At 42.1% G+C, this 15,262-nt stretch overlaps 1 protein-coding gene across 1 annotated transcript; it reads left to right on the top strand.

Annotated features, from left to right (window-relative positions):
* Positions 1-39: 39 nt before the first annotated feature.
* LOC101768053 (E3 ubiquitin-protein ligase UPL1) lies at positions 40-14,093 on the top strand (the record flags this gene model as incomplete). Its single annotated transcript, XM_004956316.3, is given in 14 exon segments — positions 40-6,749; positions 6,858-7,892; positions 7,992-8,306; positions 8,901-9,099; positions 9,254-9,519; positions 9,602-9,894; positions 10,783-11,887; positions 11,974-12,120; positions 12,203-12,283; positions 12,401-12,626; positions 12,719-12,858; positions 13,003-13,109; positions 13,214-13,379; positions 13,711-14,093. Coding segments are annotated over 13 exon segments (10,727 nt in total), but the record flags the coding sequence as incomplete, so codon positions are not given.
* Positions 14,094-15,262: the final 1,169 nt, after the last annotated feature.

Below are 15,262 nucleotides of genomic sequence, written 5' to 3'. Positions count from 1 at the left end.
TGCTATGTATGTATTTTTTTTCTTGTCCTCAATGTTTACAGCAGCATCTGTCTGCTCTTCTAGCATCTACAGATGCGGATATTGTTGAAGCGAGCTTGCAGACATTAATGGCATTTGTAAACAAGTCAGTTGGGAAAAGCTCGATACGCAGCACATCTCTGACTTCAAAGTTATTTGCCTTCTCTCAAGGTTGGGGTGGAAAAGAAGGTGGCCTTGGATTAATAGCATGTTCTTTGCCGATTGTATCGGATCCAGTTTCCACTGAAGTTGGCTCCACTCTCCATTTTGAGTTCTATCGTGGTGCTGATAAATCAGAGAAATCCCAGTCTGTAGATAAGGGGAACAGGTTGGAAGTAATTCATTTACCGAATGTCAATACCTGCAAGGAGACAGACCTTGAAATATTGGACAAGTTGGTCAAGGATTACAGTGTGCCGCAAGCTTTAAGGTTCCCTCTTCTTACAAGATTGAGATTTGCAAGGGCATTTGACACTTTGACATGTCGACGCCAATATATCTGTATCCGCCTATATGCCTTTATTGTTCTTGTGCAAGCAGGCCATGATACTGAAGGTTTATCATCATTTTTGAATAATGAACCAGAATTCATTGATGAGCTATTATCATTGCTTAGCTACGAGGATGAGATACCAGAAAAAATTAGGATATTGGGAATCCTTTCATTGGTTGCACTGTCCCAAGATCGATCTCACCAGCCTACTGTATTGTCCTCGGTAACTTCAGGTGGTCATCGTAGTATTCTTCCTAGTCTCATGCAGAAGGCAGTTGATTCTATCATCAGTGGTTCTATGAAATGGTCCATAATATTTGCTGAAGCTCTTCTTTCTCTTGTTTCTATGTTGGTATCATCAACCCCAGGTTCTCTAGCTCTTCAAGAAGCAGGTTTTATACCCACCATTTTGCCTCTTCTCAAAGATACAAACACTCAGCATTTACACCTTGTTAGTACGGCAGTGCATGTCATTGAGAGCTTCCTGGATTATCACAATCCCTCTTCAGCATTGTTCAGGGATCTAGGTGGACTAGATGACACTATTACACGCCTTAAGATAGAAGTATCACAAGTTGAGATTGGTTCGAAAAAAAATGAAGAGTCTCAGTCAATCAATAAAGGAAAAGAGGTTGAAAGTTGTCCACTGGTGCCAGATATGCAGCCCTCATGTTCTGAAGCCTTGGTTTTGTATAATAGGAAGAACTTAATGAAAGTTTTACTACGTACAATATCTCTGGCAACATATGTTCCTGGTAGCTCTGCTCGTGTTGATGGTTCTGAAGAGAATGTATTGCCTCCATGTTTATGTACAATTTTTAGGAGAGGCAAGGACTTTGGTGGTGGTGTTTTCTCACTTGCTGCAAATGTTATGAGTGATCTCATACATAAAGACCCAACATGCTATTCTGTTCTTGATGCAGCTGGTTTGCCACAAGCATTTCTTGATGCTATACTGGACGGTGTACTTTACAACTCTGATGCAGTCTCATGTATACCACAGTGTTTGGATGCATTATGTTTGAATAATAGTGGTCTTCAATTAGTAAAGGACTGCAATGCTTTAAGATGCTTTGTGAAAATCTTTACCTCCAGATTATATTTGAAGGCTCTTAATGGGGACACAACAGGGGCCTTATCAAGTGGACTCGATGAATTAATGCGCCATGCATCATCATTACGTTCCTCTGGAGTTGACATGTTTATTGAAATCTTGAACACTGTTTCAAAAATTGGGTGTGGTGGAGACTCTAATTCCTGTGCAGAATGTGATAATTCCTCTGCAGCTGTTCCCATGGATGCTGATGTGGAGGGAGCTACAACACAGAGTGAGGGTGTACCTTCTGAGGTGGGATGCTCAGGCAAAATGGTTGAGGCTCCTCTAGATGCTACGACATCATCTTCCATTGAGTTATTTCTTCCTGAATGCATATGCAATGTTGCTCGTCTCCTTGAAACTGTTCTGCAAAATACTGACACATGCAGGCTATTCATTGAGAAAAAAGGAATTGAAGCTGTTCTTCAACTGTTTAAGTTGCCAGTATTACCTGTATCTGTTTCAATTGGTCAGAGTATTTCTGTTGCATTTAAAAACTTCTCACCTCAGCATTCTGTTTCTCTGGCAAGAGCAGTGTGCTCATTTTTTCGAGACCACCTTAAATTGACAAATGAACTGTTGGGTTTGATCTCTGGAACTAAGCTGGTTGATAGTGAACTTGTGAAGCAATCAGCTCTCATGAAATCACTTTCTACTCTTGAAGGGCTTTTATCTCTTGCCAATTTTCTTCTAAAGGGAACAACCATTATGATTTCAGAACTGGCTTTTGCAGATGCTGAGATATTGAAGGAATTGGGGAAGGTTTATACTGAAGTCACATGGCAGATCTCTTTACTCAGTGATGCCAAGGTGGATAAGCAAGAGTCAGATCAAGATGATGTAGCTGGAGATGCTTCAATTTCTAATGCATCTGAAAGGGATAGTGATGATGACACAAGTGCAGCACCAGTAGCAAGATATATGAATTCTGTTTCAGCAAGAGCCTCTTTATCACCCTGGAGCATGGAGCAAGATTTTGTATCAGCAGTCCGATCTGCTGCCAACATGCACCGCCATGGTCGGCACTCACTATCAAGGATACGTGGGCGCCTAAGTGGAGTATTGGATGCAACACATACTGATTTGGATGGCCCTTTTTCTCCAGCAGAGATCTCTAGGAGTCATGATGCTTCAAAGAAAAGTCCTGAAGTTGTTGTTTCTGAACTTCTGACAAAGCTTGGCTACACCATGCGTTCCTTCCTCTCTACCCTTGTCAAAGGATTACCAGCTCGTCGTCGAGCTGACTCTAATCTTAGCCCAGCTTCAAGAAGTCTTGTGACTGCACTTGCACAACTTTTCCTTAGCGCTCTTGGTTACTCTGGACATTCTACCGCTGGCTTTGAGATGTCGTTATCTGTCAAATGTCGATACCTTGGAAAGGTTGTGGAAGACATGGCTGTGCTTACATTCGACAGCAGGCGTCGCTCATGCAATTCTGCACTTGTTAATAGTTTCTATGTGAATGGAACGTTCAAGGAAGTTCTAACTACCTTTGAAGCCACCAGTCAGCTTCTATGGACGCTTCCTTTCTCTGCTCCTGCTGGCACAGATCAAGGTTCCTCTATTAATGAGAAGGTGTCTCACAATTCCTGGCTTCTGGATACGTTGCAGAGTTATTGTAAATTGCTAGAATATTATGTGAACTCTACATTCTTATTGTCTCCATCCTCTTCTCATAATCAGCTTCTTGTCCAGCCTATTGTTACTGAGCTGTCAATTAATCTATTCCCCGTGCCTTCAGAGCCAGAATCATTTGTTCGTATGCTTCAATCTCAAATTCTAGACGCAGTCCTTCCTGTTTGGAATCATAAAATATTTCCTGAGTGCAGCCCAACTCTTGTTACCTCCTTGGTCTCAATTATGAACAATATATGCTCTGCTGTTGGAGATCTGAAGCAAAGCCGCAATATTGCCGGGGTTGCCAACCAGCGTGTTACTAGCCCCCCTCTTGATGAGTCAGCTATTGCTACGATTGTTGAAATGGGATTTTCAAGAGCTAGGGCAGAAGAAGCTCTGAGAAGCGTCAGAACTAACAGCGTGGAGATGGCAACTGATTGGTTGTTCAGCCATCCAGAAGAATTTGTTCAAGAAGATGTGCAGCTTGCACAGGCACTAGCTTTGTCACTTGGAAACTCCATTGAAACACCCAAGGAGGATGGAAGCAATAAGAATGATACAGCTACTGCTGAAGAAAAAGGTGTATTTGTGCTCCCTTTGGATGACATTCTCACTGTATCGACAAAGCTTTTCTGCTCTAGTGATTCCGCCATGGCTTTCCCATTGACTGACCTTCTAGTGACACTATGCAACCGTAATAAGGGGGAATACCGACAGCGGGTAGTCCTGTATCTTTTTGAGCAACTAAGACGTTTTTCGTCAGATACCATCACTGATGCAGGTGCTTTGTATTCCGTTGCCCATTTGTTGGCTTTGCTTCTGAGTGAAGACAGTGGCATACGTGAAATTGGTGCTGAAAATGGTGTCACCCCTCACGTTCTTAACATGTTAGAAAATCTTAAATCAAGGACAGACCACACAGATAAGACTTGGAATTCTATCAGTGCTCTGTTGCTCATATTGGATAACATGCTACAATTTAATCCAAAGCTTAATACGGAAACAACAGATGGTGCATCCAAGTCAACTTCTGACATATCCAGTGCTGACAGCAAGGCAAATCCAGCACCACCTGATGAAGAGAAAACTGAAACTATGGATTCAGCAGACGATGCAAGTGCTAATGTGTTTGAAAAGATTTTGGGGAAATCTACTGGCTATTTGACCGATCAGGAGAGCCAAAAGGCACTGGTTTTCTGCTGTGAATTCATCAAGAAACGTGTGCCAGCAACAGTTATGCAAGCTGTTCTTCAGCTCAGTGCCCGCTTGACAAAGACACATGCTCTTGCTGCTCAATTTTTTGAAAATGGTGGCCTATCATCTCTTTTAAATCTCCCAAGTGCTTGCATCTTTCCAGGATTTGAGACCTTAGCATCTGCCATTGTGCGCCACCTCATTGAGGATCCTCAGACCTTGCAGAGTGCCATGGAATTGGAGATACGACAGTCATTAAGCAACCGTGGCAGTCGTACTCCACGCTCATTTCTGACGAATATGGCACCGCTGATATCTAGGGATCCTGTGATCTTCATGAGGGCCGTAACTTCAGTCTGCCAGTTAGATTCTTCAGGAGGGAGAATGAATGTAGTCTTGTTGAAGGATAAGGAAAGAGACAGGGAGAAACAGAAAGTTCCTTCAATAGAAAGTGGTGTGCCATGCAATGAGCCTGTTCGGGTGACAGCTGATATTAAGTCAGTTGATACACCGAACAGATGGTCACGGAGCCACAAAAAGGTTCCTGCTAGTCTTTCGCAAGTGATCGATCAGCTTCTCGAGATCATTATGAGCTATCCATCTGCAAGCAAAGAACAGGGGTTTGATGGTTACTCCCTGTTGACTCCAATTGATGTTGACGAACCAAACACTAAGGGAAAATCCAAAGTTGATGATGGCCAAGAGCTTGAGGGTGATGCTCTCTCTGAGAGATCTGCCTTACTGTCAAAGTTGGCATTTGTGCTTAAGTTGATGAGTGAGATACTCCTCATGTATGTGCATGCAGTAGGGATAATTCTGAGACGGGATACAGAGATATCACAGTCACGAAGTTGCGATCAAGGTGCTGGACACAGTGGTCTACTGCATCATATATTCTATCTGCTACTTCCACTAACTTCGGTTAAAACTGCTGATGTCTCAGATGATTGGACAGGGAAGTTGTCTGAGAGGGCTTCCTGTTTCTTGGTAGCTTTATGCTGCCGATCTGCTGAAGGTCGTAGAAGGGTTATTTCTGAAATTGTGAAGGCATTTAACTATTTCATTGATTCAGCAAGCAGTACCTCCAGAGGATCTTTGATACCTGACAGAAAAGTTTTGGCTTTCTCTGAGCTGGTAAATTCAATATTGTCGCGGAATAGTCAGAGCAACTTGCCTGTTCTTGGTTGCTCGCCTGATATTGCAAAACCTATGGTAGATGGTGGAATGGTACAATCTCTTTCTGGTTTTCTGAAAGTAATTGACCTGGATCACCCAGATGCTACAAAGGTTGTCAACTTGATATTGAAGGCTTTGGATAGCCTCACCAGGACTGCTTATGCTAGTGATCAAGTTCTCAAGTCAGATCGATATACCAAGAACAGATTACCAGGGTCACATGAACAAACACATGAAGCTGATGACACTGTAGTCCATGAGCAAAGCACGGATAACAGACATCATCATACTGATGACACCATCCAATCTACAAGTCAACAAGCGCAAGAACTGTCTCATGTTGATAGGGACAATAATGAGAATCATGTCCAACCTTCTGAACAAGAAATGGGAGTTGATCTAGTGGACAATAACTCTAGCGGTAATCCTCCAATGCATGGTGTGGAGTTCATGCGAGACGAAACAATTGAAGGTAATGTAATGGCTACTAGTACTGACGTTGGTTTGCCTTTCCCAGTGCAACATCAAGTTGATGACGAAATGGGTGAGGAAGATGAGGATATTGGGGAGGAAGGTGAGGATGAAGACGAGGATGAGGATGATGAGGAAATAGCAGATGAGGGAGCTGGTTTGATGTCCATAGCTGACACAGATATTGAGGACCAGGAGAACAATGCCATTGGTGAGGAATACAATGATGATCTGATGGATGAAGAAGATGACGACTTTCTTGAGAACCGTGTTATAGAAGTGAGATGGAGGGAGAGCTTAACTGGAATGGATCATCATCTGAGATTTTCCAGGGGTCGTGCAGACTCAAGTGGTTTTATTGATATATCTTCTGAGTCATTTCATGGTGTGGGAACGGAGGATTCATTTAATCTGCATCGTTCGTTCGGTCTTGAGCGTCGCCGCCAAAGTGGAAGTAGGTCACTTCTTGATCGACCAAGGTCTGATGGAAATGCTTTTCTTCATCCACTGCTCGTCAGGCCAGCTCAGTCTAGGGAGGGAACTGGTTCAGCGTGGCCCTCTGGCGGCACCACCTCATCAAGAGATTTTCACACACTATCTTTTGGGAATTCAGACATCCCCTTGTACATGTTAGATGCTGGGTTTCCGCCAGAAACTGCTCCCCCAGTGTTTGGTGAGCGTGTTGTAAGTACTGCTCCCCCACCTTTGATAGATTTCTCACTTGGTGGGGATTCCCTCCGAATTAGGCGGGGCCCTGGTGATAATCCATGGACTGATGATGGTCAACCACAGGCAGGTAATCATGCAGCTGCTGTTGCTCAGGCAGTGGAGGATCAATTTGTGTCGCAGTTAACTGCGGTTAGTAATTCAAATAATACTCCTCTGGTGCAGCCTGAACAGAATGGCAATGATGTGAATGCACACTTACAATCACCAGATACAGGAACTATAGCAACCAATTCTCTTGCTCAACCTGTTGGTGGTCATCAGCAAGTTCATACTGTTAATCAAGAACCTGCTCCTGCTGATGGTCTCTGTCCTACAAATGTGCAGGTAAATCAACAGTCGGTTGGTTCTGTTCATGATAATCGTGTTGAGGAAGCGGTACAGCAAACAGCAGCTGATGATCCTATACCTCAGAGTGATGAAATGTTGTCTATTGCTGATACACAACTTGGTGATTGTCCTGAAAGAGATTCCTTGTCTGGTAATCAAAGTTGTGATCATATTATGCACAATGAGATTGAAGCACCTCAACAAGCTCAGTTGAGTAATGATCCTAGGGAAGCCCCATCTGATCTGGAGTCAAGCTGCCATGCACTTGTCACTTCTGCAAGTGCTGCTCCTGAGCTGAGTGATGCTCATGTAGATTCTGCTGCATTGAATGCGGATGTTGACATGAACAGTGTTGATATTGCTGATAATGAAGTTGGAAACTCGGCTCCTGGTTCTGATGGCAATGGCTTGTCTTCTAGGAGACATGAAGAAGCTCATCAAGAGCCTCAGACAGAGCAACCAAATGCTAACAATGAGGCCTCTAGTGCTAATGAAATCGATCCCACATTTCTTGAAGCATTGCCTGAGGATCTTCGTGCGGAGGTCCTTGCTTCTCAGCAGAACCGTTCTGCCCCAGCTGCTTCCTATACTCCACCAGCTGCAGAAGAAATAGATCCAGAGTTTTTGGCTGCTCTTCCACCAGACATTCAAGCTGAAGTTCTAGCCCAGCAGCGAGCACAGAGGATTGCTCACTCTCAACCAGTTGGTCAGCCAGTAGATATGGATAATGCTTCAATTATAGCAACTTTTCCTCCTGATCTACGTGAAGAGGTAGTGCTTCAATCATTACTACTTTCCCTCCTTGTTTGCGTGAAGAGGTACAGCTTAATTTATATAACAGTTCAGTATACTGACCTGTTTTTACCACAGGTGCTTTTAACCTCGTCAGAAGCAGTTCTGTCTGCCCTTCCTTCAGCGTTACTTGCTGAAGCTCAAATGCTACGGGACAGAGAACTGAGTCGCTATCGTGCTAGAGGAAGCCTCTTTGGTGGAAGCTACAGGCTTGGAGGGAGGAGGTTGCCAGCTGACAATCAGACAGTTATAGATAGGGCTGTTGGTGTTACTATGGGTAGAAGGGTTATTTCTGCTACACCAGGCAGTTCAAAGGGTAAAGATGTGGAAGGGACCCCGCTTCTGGACTCAGATGCTCTACGTGCACTTATTCGCCTTCTGCAGCTTGCTCCGGTAATGTCCAAATTGTGCACAATTTCTCAATAATTGTATTATGTTTTCTTCAACTGAACTTGCAACTTTCTTTTTAGCCGTTGCCACATGTGCTCCATTCTTGGTAGTATGATGTAATATTGCATGTATAAATGTATAGTTGCATAGTGTAAACCTGTCCTTGTAAGCTTGCCACAAGTTCCCAAAATGTTAAATGAAATGATAAGAGCCTTGCACAGTGGAAACCTGTTATAAACCCCTGCAGACACCTATATTCATGTGCCATCTATGGGTAGTAGCATATTATTGGAAGCCTTGCATATTTTCCGTTATGTGTGAACCATCCAGGCAGGACTGGGGTCACAATGTTACGCACCAACCTCTGAAATATGATATTTTAATTCCTTCTAGGCTATAGGAAATCAATAATAATTACATGGATTATGCACTAGAATGAGAAAATGATGACTTTGCAGATAACACATCAATAAAGATGGGTTGAAAAAGTTACTATACACACAATTGTCTCCTCTTTATTTATTATAGGTTTTTGTCCACTTTTCTGTTAGCTTATTACATTTTCAGCTACTGCTTAACTATTCCACATTTTTGCAGCCACTCAGCAAAGGCCTTCTTCAAAGGCTTATGTTCAATCTATGTGCACACAGTGTCACACGTGTTACCTTGGTTGGCCATCTGCTCAACATGATTAAACCTGAATCTGAGGGGCTTAGCATATCTAATTGCATGGCTACGTATAGATTACATGGATGTCAGTGGAACATTGTTTACACACAACCTTACTCTGCAAATGGTAATACAATCTCTCTGTTGTTTGTCTTTTTATTTTTCATTTCTTGGATAATCTTTGGCTCTCCTAAGACTTCTTTTATATTGCTTCCTTTTTTGCTCATTATCTTGTTCAACAGTGTTATTTAGCACTTTTTACTGGCACTACTACTTTTCAGGTTTGCCTCCACTTGTGACACGGAGACTTCTAGAAATCCTGACATATCTTGCTTCTAACCATCCATCTGTTGCGGATCTTTTGGTCCATTTCAATCCTTCAGCTAGTTCAAACTGTTTGATGTTACAGCGGAGTAAAGAGATATCTCAAGAAAGTGCGTCGTTGGACACAAAGCAACCATCTTCACAGGGCTATACACCTATTCTATTGTTTCTTAAGCTCCTAAACAAACCCTTATTTCTGCGCAGTCGAGTATACCTTGAGCAGGTATTTCTCAGCACTAGTTTTGGCGTATGGTAGCTCTTGATTCACTTCAAATATTTATCGTATCTTTTAATTTTGTCCTCAGGTGATGTGCTTGCTTGAAGTTGTGGTCAACAATGCTGCGTCCCAAATTGATTATCCACCTCGTTCTGCACAGATTGCTAATAGTTCAGATGTTGAATTGGTTGATGGGGCACCATCTCAAACTCAGGCGGAACCATCTACTCTGGAACAAGGTCATATTCAGGATAATAGCCAAAGCAAAGATGTTGAGGTGCCAGCGTCATGTGCTAGGCAGGATGTTAATGTGCATGCCATTCTTACTCAGCTTCCTGATGCTGAATTGCATAATCTGTGCAATATTCTGGCACTTGAGGGGTTAGTTTTTTTTTTGCTTTGCACTCTTATTCTTTTTATCTTATTATCACATAACATGCACAAATGATGGTTTACGCATCAGTTTTAGAGTTCACATGTATTTCCTGTTGAACATTAATAGGCTGTTTGGTTTGAGGAATGAGATAGTCCATCATTTTCTCACTTTATTGTTTGGTTTGCAAACTGGAATGAGTTGATCCATTACCACCTCATTCCTTACAAGCTAATAATTAGTACTAGTATGAGGAATGGGTTCATTCCACCAAATTTGAGGACTCATGATGCACAACCTCATCTAGAATGGGGTGGTTCCTCAAACCAAACACCCCTAACAGATGCCTTTGATTATTCATTTTCAAGGAGTAGGAAAGTATGGAGTATGGGAGGGAAGTGGGATTAGGACAAGATTTACATACCATTTTTTCTTACTACACTCTACTAGGTACAGTAGAGAGAAAGCGGACCAACTAGGCAGAATGAAGATGGACCCGAGGCTGACCAATGCGTAATCAGAATACATAGAATTACTAAAGATACAATAACAAGCACCATAGGAAATTAATTCCTTCCGTGTATTTGTTTCTTAGCTTCAAAAGATCCATTTTTGGTAGAATGTTACTTTAAGAACACATTGTTTTCTTTTCCCTCTCTTGCGAAATTGGTTGTCTTGCCACCTTCAACAGCTTTTACAGAATTTATGCAGGAAGACTTGGCCATATGCAGTAAATTGAAACCAATTGATATGCTTTAATATTAGAATACATTTTACTCCAAAAATACTCAAGAAAAGATATTTGATGTCAGACTTCTGACATTTGAAAATTGTTGTCCTTTTTCAGGGCTTTAGACAAATTTACTTACATGTTTCTTTTTTGTTGAAATATTCAGTCTTCCAGATAAAGTGTACTCTCTTGCCTCGGAGGTGGTGAAAAAACTGGCTAGTGTTGCAGCATCGCATCGAAAATTCTTTTCCATTGAGTTAGCTGGTGTTGCTCAGAGTTTAAGTTCTTCGGCAGTAGATGAGCTTGTAACACTGAAGAACACTCAAATGCTTGGGCTCAGTACTTGTTCTATGGCTGGAGCTGCTATCTTGCGGGTGCTGCAAGTCTTATCTACGTTGACTTCAGATGTGATTGATAGTAGACATGAACAAGATATGGGACAGGAAGAGCAGTCAATTTTGTGGGATCTGAATGTTGGTCTTGAACCTTTGTGGCAAGAATTAAGTGATTGTATAAGTGCAACAGAGGCAAAACTTGTACATAATTCAACATTCACTTCCCCTGCTCCATTGGTGGACACTCTGGAAGTTGGTGCTTCATCCTCTGTCTCCCCACCACTTCCTCCAGGCACTCAGCGCTTGTTGCCATTTATAGAATCATTTTTTGTTCTATGTGAGAAGCTTCAAACAAATCAACCAGTTACACAATCAGATTACAATGTTACTGCTCCTGAAGTGAAAGATTTAGCTGGAAGTTCATCGTCACCATCACTGAAGACTGGTGGAATCTGCAATGTTACTTTTATAAAGGTTGCAGAAAAACATCGACGGCTACTCAATGTTTTCATTCGACAAAACCCAAGCTTACTTGAGAAATCACTTTCTATGATGTTGAAAGTACCAAGGCTGATAGATTTTGACAACAAGCGTGCTTACTTCCGGTCGCGCATCCGACAGCAACATGATCAGCATCTTTCGGCTCCTCTACGCATTAGTGTTCGCAGGGCTTACGTTTTGGAGGATTCATATAATCAGTTGAGGTTACGTCGTACCCAGGACCTCAAAGGTCGCTTGACCGTACAATTTCAAGGAGAAGAGGGTATAGATGCTGGAGGACTAACTAGGGAGTGGTACCAGCTGCTCTCAAGAGTTATCTTTGACAAAGGAGCTCTTCTCTTCACCACTGTTGGAAACAATGCGACTTTTCAGCCTAATCCTAACTCTGTTTATCAAACGGAGCACCTTTCTTATTTCAAGTTTGTTGGTCGAGTGGTATTTTCTTGACACTGTCCTCAATAGTATATACTGCATTATTTGTTTTGTGTAACCCCTCTTCTGAGACCTAGTTATTTGCACAGGTTGCTAAAGCATTGTTTGATGGTCAATTGTTGGACGTCCACTTTACCCGTTCATTTTACAAACACATCCTGGGTGCTAAAGTAACATATCATGACATAGAGGCTATTGATCCTGATTACTACAAAAATTTGAAGTGGATGCTGGAGGTTTGGTTTCATTACCCACAAATTTCATATTTTAAGTTTGTGTGGATGTGCACAGTTCCTAAATCATGTCTTTTCTGAACAGAATGATGTAAGTGACCTTCCTGATTTGACATTCAGCATGGATCCTGACGAGGAAAAACATATTCTCTATGAGAAGACTGAGGTATTGAGAAGACATCATGGCTTAGCTGAGACCTTTTCTACTTGCCTCAGCTATTATCTTAGTTTTTTTCGACTAAGGCTATTGTCTTAGTTGTGTTTAATATTTTTTCTAATTCAGGTTACTGATTATGAGCTAAAACCGGGTGGAAGAAACATCAGGGTCACTGAGGAAACTAAACAAGAATATGTTGACCTTGTAGCTGAACATATACTGACCACAGCAATTCGTCCTCAGATTAATGCTTTCCTTGAGGGCTTCACAGAGTTAGTTCCAAGGGACCTAATATCCCTATTTAATGATAAAGAACTTGAACTATTGATCAGTGGTCTTCCTGAAATTGACCGTGAGTGGATTTCATCTGTCAGCAGTAATTCATCATCTTTTGCTTATTTATTTATTTCCTTTTGATTTGATCTTATTGTGTTTGTCCTGCAGTGGATGATTTGAAGGCTAATGCGGAATATATAGGATTTTCTGCTGCATCTCCTGTCATCCAGTGGTTCTGGGAAGTTGTTAAAGCATTCAGTAAGGAGGACATGGCCAGACTACTGCAGTTTGTTACTGGAACATCAAAGGTCAAAAGGCACTTCACTCTGTATTGACACATTTGAAAGTAGAAATACAGTGAAATGTAGTTTCACATAGAAAGTTTCATATGTATTCTTGAACAACATATTGCGGCAGAACTTCAGTAGCCCTTCTGGAATTTGTTTCTGCAGGTACCATTGGAAGGTTTCAAAGCACTACAAGGTATTTCCGGCCCCCAGAGATTTCAGATCCACAAGGCTTATGGAGCTCCAGACCGTCTTCCTTCTGCTCATACATGGTAATACATCAATATGTTTATGTACTGCCTTTCACTTTTGCAATTCTTTGTGATGTCACCTGTTCTTTTTTAGCAATTATTCTAAATGCACAATGAATGTGCAGCTTTAACCAGTTGGACTTACCGGAATATACCTCAAAGGAGCAATTAGAAGAGCGCCTGCTTCTTGCCATTCATGAAGCTAGTGAAGGTTTTGGCTTTGGCTGATCAGTTAGTTCCTCAAGATCCAAAAGAGTGCTGGGTCATTGGTTTTCTGCTTGCCATGTACAGGTATGGGGGTGATTATTTCTTTGCCGCATCTAGATTTTATCATACATGTTTTTTTGAAAAGTTTTATCATACATGTTGGGGAATTTTCATGCCAATCCATTGTTAGGAAAAAAGCCCTGCCCCACACCCCCCAGCCTCACCTATGTGAAGGACCCAAGGTCACTTTGGTGTGGGGTGTGGGGGGTAATTTTCCTCATTTGCTAGGGTAATTTTTGATGGAGAAGCAGAAGTAATAAAGATTTCATTGAGCCCTGCATTGGTCGATACAAACAGTTGAAGATAATCTTTATTCTGTTGTTTCCATGCATTAATTGTTGGTTCCTCCCTGCAGATTTTGAAGGCAATTGAGATGGTCACAGATGCTATACATGACATGGATCGGGCCAAGGAGCCTTTTGGCAATGCTCAGGGTGAAGTTGGGATCCAACATTTTCTTGGAATAGTCAATCAGGATGTGGGGCGGGTACAGTAGGAGTAGAGCTCTGCGACAAGAGTGCTGATGTAACTAGCTTCCATTTGCCTTCTAGTTAAAAGGTTGGATGTAAATTCGTTTAATGCTTCTTTATACCAATCGTTCTGGTGATTTTTGTACTGCTTCCTCCAATTCTGGGGGCCAGGGCAGTTTCTGCAAATAAATAAGCCATCTGGCAATGCCATGGCTCCATGTTTTTTTAATCAGCTTTTTATGTGCATGCACAAGCGGTATAAACCTCATGAGCAAAAATGTATTGGAAGGTTCTGAAATCGAATGTCAGCTCAGGCTCCCAAAATTGAATAGGAAGGTTCTGCAGTTGGAGTTTCAGTAGATAAAGATGGTGTCGACCTTCAGTTTGAATAGCATGGTTGCGATGCTGCGTGCAACAAGATGGATGACCCTGTCGGCTTCCACGGCTAGCCAGTGTGCGAAGGTGGTTTAAACTATAAGAACTATGTTAAGTGCACATAGTCCACAAACATTACGGTAATTCTATAGAACTGATGTTCGGAATCTTACAAAAATCGGATGGTTTGATCTACGTTGCAATAGTTAAGCATCGATGTTGCTACTATTGTTTATGCACGTTTCATGTTGTATGAAATATAATGTTCATGTTGTGGGAATTTTTTTATCTCAGAGTTGAACGAGATGTTTTATTTTGATATTGCAACGGACCGTCCGATGGGAAAATTCCCATCCGATGTTAACTACCCCAAACAATATGGCCGTCCCTCCTAGCCACATTAGATAATTTCATTCTGATTATGCGGTAGAACGTCTAAAGTAACATCATGGGATCTTCAACTTCTCACTTTAATATAGTAAGTTATTCTTAGATATACTCTTGTTTGATAGATTACCTCAACCTTTCGACTTCAGTTATCAGATCTTTTGTTTTAAATTTCCTTAATTAGGTTGTGTTGCTTAGAAAACTTTTTTTTTGAAAATATGCGTTGCTTAGAAAACTAACACGAAGAATTTTGGTTGGCAACCTGAAACAATGAGTAGCCTGTACAATAAAGATCTTAACACATCCGTGCTTAAAATAACCATCTTTCATAGAAGTTCTGTAGCTTAGCTTACAGATAACCATTCTCTCATTCGAATAGGGGGGTGGGGTATGACTCCCCCCCCCCCCCCTTTTTTTTTTCCCGTTTCTTCTGATGAGTTTCAGCTGAAATAAACCCTGCCGTCACGGCTGCAACCCAGTGGCTGGCAGTCTGGCACGGAAAATCCTGGCTGCAACCGAACTGGGATTCCTCTCTGCTCCTGTCCATGTCCAGTCCACCACGGCCGAGTGACAGCCTGCCTCCGGGCCCCACCGGCACCGGCAGCCAGGCGCCACCCAATGACCCAACCCAACACCCTACTCGCCCCGAGACCAGAAGACGCAGTCACACAGCAA

This window comes from Setaria italica, chromosome II (assembly GCF_000263155.2).
Source record: "Setaria italica strain Yugu1 chromosome II, Setaria_italica_v2.0, whole genome shotgun sequence".
NCBI lineage: Eukaryota > Viridiplantae > Streptophyta > Magnoliopsida > Poales > Poaceae > Setaria > Setaria italica.
Note: the sequence above shows the minus strand (reverse complement) of the source record. Positions and strands in the feature narration are given on the sequence as shown.